The sequence below is a fragment of the Peromyscus eremicus genome, chromosome 8a (assembly GCF_949786415.1).
Source record: "Peromyscus eremicus chromosome 8a, PerEre_H2_v1, whole genome shotgun sequence".
Classification (NCBI taxonomy): Eukaryota; Metazoa; Chordata; class Mammalia; order Rodentia; family Cricetidae; genus Peromyscus; species Peromyscus eremicus.
In genome coordinates this window covers 97,198,497-97,209,583 of record NC_081423.1, presented here as the reverse complement: position 1 = coordinate 97,209,583, position 11,087 = coordinate 97,198,497, and the positions used below count along the sequence as shown (strand labels likewise).

The following is an 11,087-nucleotide window of genomic DNA, read 5'->3' as shown; positions in this document are numbered from 1 at the left end:
TCAGGCCCCCAGGTAGACTTCCACCAGTCCCCCAACAGAGTGCATTCGGTAGAAGACCCCCAGAGGCAGGCCAAAGTTGACAATGGTGAACCAGGTCCTGTAGCCGTAAAAATCCTTTTCCAGCCCATTCTCAAACTCAGGGTGTATACCAAACGCAGGCATCATCCACAGCTGGGGAGAGAGAGGAGGCTGCTGGGTGAGGAAGGGGCTCTCCCAAATCTTAAGATGCTCGGCTCATGGGAGGCTGGCCTAGAACCAGCCTGCTCATACTCCATCATCCTGGGGCTTTCAGAGCAAGGTCCCCAGCCCTGGTGTCCTTCTCACCTTGGCCACCTTGGCTTGCCTGAAGCCAGGCTGAACCCCAGAGGGCTGCCTTATACATGACATTTGGCAGGACCTCCCAGCCAGCTATCTATGCTGCCAAGTTGGATGGTTTGTGCCCTAAGCCCCAAGCTGAGGCTTTACTATTTCTGATAGTTGCAGCCACCTGCATGCCCCCCCGCCCCCCGTGAGAATTCTACACATTTGCCAAAGCTCAGATCAACCTTATCCACCTTCCAGAAACACGCATTGGCTCTTGGGACACAGGCTTCCGACTCTGAACTCCTGATGTAGTTCAAAGCCAATTTATCACTTCTTCTCTGCATAGACCAGCTGTTTCACTTCGGGGTTGTGTTTTCAGTGCTTTTAGAGGTTTGGAGCTAAACAACCCTGAGTTGTCCCATATCTGCCACTTACAGGCTGTGAGAGCTGGGACTGAGTGGACAACATATGCTTCAATTTGTCCAAGGGGGTGGGGTGGGTGGGTGGACAGTAACATTGCCTGTCATTTGGAGGTGCTGTGATGATTCAAGGAGATGTGGAACTAGTGCATGGACCTTTGGGCCTGCGACTTAGCAGCCACCAGAAGCTAAGAGATCAATGCCAACCTCCAATTCCTCTAGGGATTAATAGAAAATAAATAGTTCTGGGCTGTTCTTTTGGCCAAATTCAATGGATGATGAGTTCAGCGGTCATTTTCTAACAGGCTCCTTCTCCATTAAGACTGAAAGCTTCTGGGGTTCAGAATCACACACATATGTATAGAGGGCTTTGCTACATGCTGAGCACATTAACTCATGCTAGGCAGCTTGCAGGGAGCTGCTGGAAATATTCCTGGCTCTCAAGCAGCATCAAGCTAGCTAGAGATGAGTGACTCCCTAAGTAAGGGACTCTGGGTCCACACACCACCCCCATGCCCCAGGAGTTTCTGCTCAGATACTCACCGTGATATTGCAGAGGATGAGGAAGAGCGAAATCTCCTTGAGCATCCTTCTTTTCCAGTTGAGGTGGTTGTAGGAGTGGATGTAAGCCCTTGAGGCTCTCCGTAGGTCTTGGCCCAGGTCCCGCAGGGAACCTCTGCGGGGCAGCTCAGCATCCTGCTTCCCCATCACATCGGGGAGCACAGGCTCCCAGAGGGGGCGGCGGTGCAGGCCCTCGATGATGAAGAGGTTCTGGGTGATATGCTGCAGGATAAGCAGCAATGAGTAGGCCAGGATGAGCTGGTTGAGCAGTTCGTGTGGCTGGGTGGCCACAATAGCCACGATGGAGAAGTAAGCGATGCCCATCTGGCCCAGCGCAGCTCCCATCAACAGCACCACATCCAGGCTGCGGGTGGGGTTCTTGAGTGTGTCCAGTTCTCGCTCCTCCAGCCGGTGCATGGCTGTGCCTGCCAGGCATGCCAGGCTCATGGCGGGCAGCACAACCACATAGAATGCATAGTAGAGGGTAAAGTACTGGCGGGCGATGTCAGGGCCACTTGCCTCGATCTGGAAGAGCACAAAGACGCACACACCAGCCACAAGTGCCAAAAGGCCCAGCAGTGGACCAAAGATGGCCCCGTGCAGGCGGAAGGGTGGTCTGTTGGGATGGGCACCTGAGTGGGCTGCCAGGCGGCGGCCCACATTCTTCCACATCACGAAGAGCACCGCGCAGCAGATGAGGCAGTACTCGGTGCTGAAGGGGTAGAGCATCAGGTAGCCCTTCTGGAAGACCTCGCACACCGTGGCATTGAGGCACATACAAGTGTTGGTCTCGTTACCTGAGAGGGGGCAGGGCAGGAAGATACAGCTTCTCAGGCAGGCCCTGCACTGAGAAACCTAAGTGGCACGATCACTCTCACCCACTTTCTGGAGCATACTGGATCTGGACAGGACCCAGATGTTTGTTTTACAGATGTGGAAACATTCAAGGCTAGAGCATAGAGATTGGAAATCATGAAATGATTACTCTTTTATAAAGGGATTCAAGACTCTAGGTGCCAAACTTTTATAAAAGATTTCAGTCAGACATGCCCAAGCATCAACTCCACATATTGCTTGGTTGGCAGAGCAAACCCATCATTTGCAATAAGAAATTGGGCTGCCACACCTGAATGCAGTGACCAGCCTCAGCAGGACATACTGGGGTAATTAGAAGTCAGCGCTTCTGGATGAGTGCATGGTGTCATTCACTGGGTGCCAAAATGCTTGAGCTGAATCCAAGTCAGACTTTGGGCTGTATGTACATCCAGTTCTAGGAAAAGCAGGAGAGTGGGAAGGAGCTAAATGCTACCACTGGGAAGTAACTGAAAAACCTCAAGGTCATTTTAAAAAAGAATCTTTACCAGAGGCTGGAGAGATGACTCAGTGGACTGTTTCTGCAGAGGACCCAGGTTTGGCTCTCAGCACCCACATCAGGTGCTCACAGCCACCTGTAACTCCAGTTCCTAGGAATCTGATGCCCCCCTGCCTCTGCAGACACCCACACTTATGTGCACAGTCTCTCTCTCTCTCTCTCTCTCTCTCTCTCTCTCTCTCTCTCTCACACACACACACACACACACACACACACACACACACACAGAGCCACACACAATGATATTTAATTGAGAATAAAATAAATTATTAGAAAAAATAGAATCTTAGCTGGGCAATAGTGGTGCACGCTTTTAATCTCAGCACTCGGGAGGCAGAGGCAGGTGGATTTCTGTGATTTTGAGGCCAGCCTCGTCTATAGAGTGAGTTCCAGGACAGGCAGAACTGTTTCACAGAAAAACTCTGTCTTGAAAACCAAAACCAAAACCAAACCAAAACAAAAAGAATCCTAACCAAAATGCCAGGTGTAGTGACACATACCTGTAATCCCAGAGCTTGGGAGACCAAGGCAGAAGGATCTCAAGTTCAAGGCCAGTCTGGGCTACATAGTTAAACTCTGTTTCAGAAAGTCAAGGTTAGGAATGTGGCTCTGTGGTAAATCTCTTGCCTAACATAAGACTCTGAGTTTGAACCCCTATACTGCAAAAACCACAAACAAATGAACAAACAAGAACTTTAGCTTGAAATAGCAGCTCACACCTGTAATCTCAACACTTGGGAAGCTGAGGCAGAATGATTGGGAATTTGGGGTTAGCCTTGGCTAACTTGTCACAAAAAAAATGTAACCACTATATTGTATATTTTTGTATATTTGGTGTGTGTGTGTGTGTGTGTGTGTGTGTGTGTGTGTGTGTGTGTAGGCTTGGCGTTGATTTGTCTTCCTTAATTGCTTCTCCACCTAATGTTATGAAACAGGGTCTCTCATTGAACCTGGAGCTCAGTGTTTTGGCTAAACTGACTGGCCATTGAGCCCCTGGAATTGTCCAATAATAATAAACTGAAGCTGTGGGTGTGGCTCAGTGGTAGCGTGCTTTCCCAGCATGAATGAGGCTCTGTTCCAAGCCCTAGCCGCAGACATACAAACACACATCCATGATGTCACTTGACCAAAGCTCCCTCTTTGCACTTTTTGTGCAAAGTGCAAACAGAATATAAGGATGGCCACACATACAGACGTGCCATGATTCATGCGCTGGGTGTGTGAATGCATGAGAGCTGGTACACACAGGTCATGATGCCACCTGTGGGTGGGGCAGACACATGGGTGTGGCTGAATCCCACAGACTGCAAGCTCCCCTTGTGGATTTATGGAATGTTGCTTCAAAGGGCGGACTATACAGGCACAGGATTGGCCAGATGGGATGATCTGGGGAGAGCTGTCTACCCACAAGTCTCCTCTCCCTCCTGGTATGTTTAGATATTAAGATTACATTAGGACAGCGTTCCTTTCAGCCCCAAAGGCTTTTTAGTTTCTTACAAGTAAAATACAAATATCATGGGTGGGTACATGCCTGAAAGACTTCTCAGGGACCAACTCAGCCAGGATTAGTGGCTGGCTTGCTGATGGCCACATGGCTACAGGGAGTAAGGCAACAGGTACCAGTCCCTGATGGAGCATGAAAGGGACCATTGACATAATGAACTCTGTGTGTGTGTGTATGTGCACATAGAGACCAGAAGACACCTAAGAGGGTGTCGTCCCTTAGGAGGTATCTGCTTTGGTTTTTTGAGACAGTCTCATTAACCAACAGTTCATCAATTAGTCTGGCTGGCCAGTAAGCCCCAGGGATTGATATGTCAGGCCATGTATGGCCTTTTTTTTTTTTAAAGATAGGATCTCACTGTGTAGCCCTAGCTGGCTTGGAACTCACTATGTAGACCAGGCTGTCCTTGAACTCACAGAACTGCCTGCCTCTGCTTCCCAAGCACTGTGGGGATTAAAGGGGTGTGCCACCATGCCTGGCTCTGCCTAGCTTTTTAAATGTGAGCTCCTAGGGACCAAACTCAGGTCTCTGTGCTTCTGTGACAAGCACTTTATAGACTGAGCCATCTTTACGGCCCACAATTTTTAGTTTAACAGTGACCTGGCCTTGAGTGTGCTCCCAACTTCAAACTGTGTGTGCTTCCCCAGTTTGTGTGTGTGTGTGTGTGTGTGTGTGTGTGTGTGTGTGTGTGTGTGCATGTAAATGTGATGGGGGAGTGGGAGGTTCTGGTCCCCTCTGTACCTGAGAACTTTTCCATGAGGGCGTCGAGCTCAGCCTCAATCTCACGGTGCATGGAGTCATTGGTCACAGCCAAAATCCACAGCAGCAGGTTTGTGGCCAGGGTCAGCATGAGGCCACACCTGGAGGGAGGACCACACTCTGCTCACACACACACACATAGCTTACACAGCCTGAATAGCTCCCAGGGCCCCAACCTCACCATTCACTGCTGTTGGGGTGAACACGCAGACTCAGAAGCAGATCTCAAGTGGTGGTAGGATTTTAGGAACCCTTAGGGGTCACTTGGGATGTATACCATGCTAACCCACAACTTCAGCCTCCTCCTGTCTGGGGAAACTGGAGGGTGGTGGAAATAGAGAGCCCCAGGAGACTCCAGCTGCGGGGACATCTTACCTGGTGAAATTGGTCTGCACCTGAACACAATCTTTGCAGTGTCTCCAGAGCACCCATGTCTGAAAGAGAGAGGGTCTTGAGCCCAAGTGCTAGTGGTGTGGTGGTATATAGTGTGAGCACCTCAGTTGTGTGTGTGTGTGTGTGTGTGTGTGTGTGTGTGTGTGTGCAGTGGAGGAGCCCATAGGAAGCCTGGTTGGAATCCTGGCTCTGCCGTTTCCTTTTTCTGTGTGGTGATGGGCCAGGGGTAAACATCCCTGTGCTGCAGCTTGCTCAGCTGTGAAAAGGGGCTCCATCGCCCCTGCTTGGGGAAGGGGAGAAACCTACTTGGTGAGGGAAGGAAGGGTGGTGTAAATACAGCAGAGCAGAGGCTCAACCAGATGGAGAGGCGGGGAGGGGTATCTGGGAGCTGGGTTTAAGAATATGTAGGCACTTGGGTGGTGGTGGCGCACGCCTTTAATCCCAGCACTCAGGAGGCAAAGCCAGGAGCATCTCAGTGAGTTCAAGGCCAGCCTGGGCTACAGAGTGAGTTCCAGGAAAGGTGCAAAGCTACACAGAAAAACCCTGTCACAAAACAAAACAAAACAAAACAAAAAAATAAAGAAATCCTGTCTCGGGGGGGGGGGACGACAAACAAACAAACAAACAAAAAACTAACAACAACAACAAAAGAATATGCAGGCACATATAGACAAATGTGTTTATAGGTTACATCTGGGAAACAGGTATGTGTGGAGGCGCACATGTGCAGAAGAGCTTTGTGTGGGTGTGGATACATGGAGGTGGGTTGTGATTGGTGTGTGTCTACACTGTGGGGCATGGAGACATTAGCTATGTGGCTGGTTTTAGTATAGGTTGGGTGGTATGTGTGTCCCCAGAGGTATGGGGGTGTGAGAGACCCATCACCTGGACACTCATGAAGATGATCTCAATGACTGGAAAGATGAGTTCCACTTCTGACTTGCAGTGAATGTGGCTCACATCATAGCCTATGCGAAATACATTCAGGCAGATGGTACAGCTACCGAAGAGCACCAGGGAACCTGGCCAGGAGAGGATGGGCAGGTGGGCACCCGCTCCCGAACAGGTTCTCCTTCCCCGGCCCTCTCCATCCTCCTAGCACCGAGCACTCACCCCTCACCCAGATGGGTCCTGCGTGAGGGTCACGGTACAGCACCGCGTGGGGCTTCTGTGCGGTGCCCACCATGTAGTAGAGGAGCCATAACAGAGAGAGGACCTTCAGTGCGGCCAGCAGGATCCACACATCACCCAGAGTGACAGCCACATTGTTGAAGATCATGCTACAGATGAATGCCCCACCCAGAAATACCACATTGAGGGCCAGGAGCCCGGAGAAAAGCTGCCCAGCCTTCTGGGCCTGTCGGTCTTTCCTCAACAGCAGGGAGAAATGCCGTGCTAGCCAGGACTTCTGCTTTGGAGGGCGTGGGGGCCCTGTCTGCGTGGTTGCCATGTCTGCTTGGTCATAGGTAGATGCTGCTTCAGTGGTCGTTGCTTCTGAAGATGACATGGGTGCAACCTGAGCAGGGGCTGGAGAGGAAGACAGAGCAAATAGATCAGCTGACAAGGAGACCCGGGTTGGAGCCCACCGCAGTTGCTAACCTGTGTGATGAGAGCATACTCTGGAGCCCTTCCAATTGGGACACTGGAGCCGCCCCATATTCCTTATGGGACCCAAGGTTGAGACAGACCAAGATAGACACAGAAGTCCTTCAGGCTGCACATGAGCGTAAAGGGTTGTTTTGAATACATTGAGAGCCACCTTCCCCTCCCCACCCATGCCTGGGCCTCCTCACTTCGCAACTCAACGCCTCGTCCTGAACTGGGATAATGGTTTTGTCCAGGCAGCAAGGGTCACTTGAGTACTGCCCTGTCACTGGGCATTTTTTCAGAGCTGGAACTTTTCACCAGCAAAAGTCAGTGGGAACCTGCTAGTTTATAGAGAAATTCCACTCATGAAAGTCAGGAGAGCAGGGGCTGTCTCCCTGACCGCAGGGTGTGAGTGCATACAGGGTAGTGTTGAGAAGGGTCCTGAGGTTGAGTCTGGGCTTGGTGGAAAAGAATGCTGTGGTCTGGAATAATACTCTATTGGGGTGCACTGGAGTATTTGTAGGTACAGGCAAGGTCTAGACGACACCCATTGGGCTCACAGTAGAGTTTCTTCTGGGGGAGGAATGAAGGGAGTTGAAGAGAGAGTTCCCTCTAGCTTCAGTGTTCTTAAATAAATTAAAAAAAAGTGGTCAGGCAGTGGCGGCCCATGCCTTTAATCCCAGCACTTGGGAGGCAGAGGCAGGTGGGTCTCTGTGAGTTTGAGGCTAGCCTGATCTACAAAGTGAGATCCAGGACAGCCAGGGCTACACAAAGAAACCCTGTCTCAAAAAAAAAAATTACCAATATAACTAAAATGTATCCTTTTTTTAAAAAAATAGACTTATTTATAATGTATATGAGTGCTCTATCTGCATGATACCCTCCTATGCCAGAAGATGGGTGTGAGCTACCATGTGGTTGCTGGGAATTGAACTCAGGACCTCTGGAAGAACAGCCAGTGCTCCTAACCACTGAGCCATCTCTCCAGCCCCACTAAAATGTATCTTAAAACTCATAAAAGGTTTGGAGGAAAAGCTCTGTAATTGATTTGCCAAGTCTGCCTTGTGGACGGGATGGGAAGGATCAGTATGAACGCCATGCACTTGACTTTAACTGCCTCGACTTCTATCTCCCCTACTCTACTCCCGCTGTCCTGTGAATGTGCAGGACACCGTCTCCAGCCCGCTCTTTCCCTGAGTGTCTCTTGCCATTTCCTTGCTCATCTGAAGCTTTCTCTCGGGCCACTCACTGTCACCACTTGCTTGGGCCACCCGGTAGTTGTAGTGCTGTCCCTTCAGGCTGCTTTGGGCACTGCTCCTCCCCAGTGTCCTCCCTACTCCACTGCCCCAAAGGCCCTCGTGGAGCTCCTGCCTCCGGGCATTCTGGCCTCAGCACTCCGAGTTCCTCCTGACCCATCTCCTGATCCCAGGGGGGTTCTGTACGCACATCTCTTAGCAGAGAGCTGGACTTCGTCTTTGCTTTTGTCCAGACTATGCACGCCATCAGACCCCAAGCCTGTCCATTCCAGCTCCCACACTGCCTGCCTTTGGCCTTCCTCCTTTCCTTCATCTTCTCTCCCTCTTGGTTTCTCTCTTGTTAGCTTGCTTTCTTTATAGTCTGGCTCTGTAGCTCAAGCTGGCCTTGAACTCTCAATTTTCCTGCCTCTGCCTCGTACGTGCTGGGATTACATATACCTGCACCTACCTGTGCCTCTAGGCCTGCCTGACTACTTAGATGAACCACTACTTTAGTCTGGAGCCCATCTAGTCTCTCCTGGACTGCCTTCCTGCTCATGGTGCCTGTCTCCTCTGAGAGTCCTGCAAAGACAGCCAGTCACCCTCAGTATAAAGTCCAAGGCTACGGGGTCTTACTGAGTGGAATGAGAGTGTGCGCTAATGAGGGCCTGGGGCACACAGTGCTCTAGGAAGAGGGGGGCTGCTTCCTGCTCCTGCCTTCACTCTTCACTCACCTCCCCAGCCCCCACTGCTCTCCCCATGGGCGGCAGCATCCTGCTAGAGTTCCCAGAATGCTCTTGCTTACCTTCCTATCTTTGCCCATGCCCCCATCCTTTGTCTATGATTCCCTCCCTCTTGCTCTTTGGTGACTCCAGCTGGTCCTTTAGGACTGACCCAGGCTTGGTGAGGGTCCCTTCTGGCCACTCACCAGCATCCCTTGCTCAATGCATTGCCTAGCACGCTCTATCTTCATTAAGGAACTTTGCTCTGTCTGTCCCTCAAGATCCTACTAGGAAACCCTCACCACACTGCCCCTCACCACAGCCTCTCTGAGGCCCTATTTCCCCACATGCACCCTGAGCAATACTGAGAACTGAGAACTTCTGATGTTCTCTATTGGACAGCGAAGCACTAAACTTTGAACCCCTTTCAGGAATTTATAAACAAGTTTCTCTCCTCTGACAGTCCATCCTTGGGAACAATTCTACCTCCTCCCTGTCCAGCCCCTGGCCACACCCCGAGCTCCTCATATCCACTCAAACCTAAATAGAGGACTCCATGTTTTCTGTGTGGTCTCTTGACTCCCTCTTATGTACTTTCTCTCTTCCTGCCAGCTCCCACCAGTGACCCTCACCCAGCCTCTTCACCGGGAAGCCTTCCCTCTGCCCAAGCAGACACGTGGCTACTATGTGGGGCCACTCCTCTGCTGAGCATGAGTGTGCACCATCCAGGGCGGTTCCCTCAAGATCTGGGACTCCTCCAGGGCAGAGACGGGGTCCTGTCCCACTCACCTCTCCAAATCTAGCACAGTCCTAAAACCCAGCCAGTGTATGCCCTGGACCCTGGCTTTTTCTTGAGGGGGATTTCAGCACTAGAGCTGTGAACAGAGACCCTACCCCTTAACCCTTTCCATTCTGGTGCAGGTGAGGAGGCGGCCCAGATGGTTATCTTTTTACCTCTCTCACCCAGGTTGAGCAAGGTAAGGCTCCCAGGACACCTCCCTGCTCCTTTTCTGCCAGCTCTGGTGGCTCCACCTCGTCTTCTCCACAGTCTTCCCTCCCTTCCCCACTCCCTACTGATCAATAGCCCAGATGGCATTTAGCATCTCTGTGATCGTGGCCAAGCTACTTAGTTTCTCTGGTCAGTGTCCTTGTCCATCCGTGACATGAGTGAGCAGCGATGGAATGTTAATTCCTGGTGCTCATCGCTGGCTCGCACTCCATCTAGCAGTCATTCCCCCTCTCCCAGAGCCTTGTGCATGCTAGGCTGGTGCAGTACCACTGAGCTACATGCCCAGCTCAACAAGTTCTGGAATGAATAAATGAAGGAATGAATACATGATACCTACCTCAGGAGTTTTGTCAGAATTTAATCATTTGATACGTGAAAATACACGAAGAGCCGTGCTGGTTGATTCTTGTGAACTTCCCTACAGATCAAGATCCTAGAGGGACTGAAAGGTTGGAGTTTTCGCTCAAACTACAAGCTTTGGGAGTGGGGGTGTGTGGAGACCCTGGAGAACAAAGTTCCAGGTTCTCTCCCTTCAAAAGGCTTGCACTCTGACGGTTTCCCCTGCTCCCACGCCCGGGGTTCAGTGCTCCACCAGCGGTTATCAAAGGGACGAGTATGGTTCACTGCCAGACAAGGTATTAGGGTGGACATCAAGGGGTCCCGGAAAAGAGCTAGAGCTAATGAGCTTGGAACCAACTAGAACTCCGCCACCCTTGGCACGCCTCTCAGCACGACACCATTCCAAGGGAGGTCCTAGACACCAAACTGGTTTATGGGTCGCGTTCAGAGGCGGGCAATGAAAGAAGATGAACCGTCGGGGACACGGGGCCAATAGCACAGGGCCAGTTCTGCAGGCCCGGAAGCTTCAGGGATTTCGTTCCGAGCCGGGGGAGAGAGGTCCAGGCAGCCTCTTTTTTAAGCGACCATCCATTCAGGTTTCTGGATTCTATTCGGTCTAGGCACCCTCTTTGGACTGTGAAGACGGACCCTTGAACCGGTATGCGCAGAGCCAGAGTTGGGGTGCTCGATACAGAGCAGACAGCCTCGGCTGCCCCACTCACTCTGCTCTCTCTTCCCAGTCCTTGTAGCCCCCGGCTCATGAACCCCACTTTGGAGCCGTGAGTGTGAGGATGGGCTTCCGGGGGAGGTTCAGTCAGCTGTCCCCGGGTCCTCAGGGGTCCCAGCTCGAGCTGAGCAGTCCTACCTGAGGTCTGCGAAGCCAT

At 51.5% G+C, this 11,087-nt stretch overlaps 1 protein-coding gene across 1 annotated transcript; it reads right to left on the bottom strand.

The window, feature by feature from the left end:
* Otop3 (otopetrin 3) lies at positions 1–11,087 on the bottom strand. The gene is made up of 7 exons (XM_059270751.1): positions 11,069–11,087; positions 6,425–6,868; positions 6,197–6,333; positions 5,294–5,352; positions 4,901–5,019; positions 1,266–2,080; positions 1–171 (listed from the first exon to the last, which is right to left on the bottom strand). The coding sequence occupies exons 1-7, from the start codon at positions 11,085–11,087 to the stop codon at positions 1–3; spliced, it is 1,764 nt and encodes a 587-aa protein (XP_059126734.1).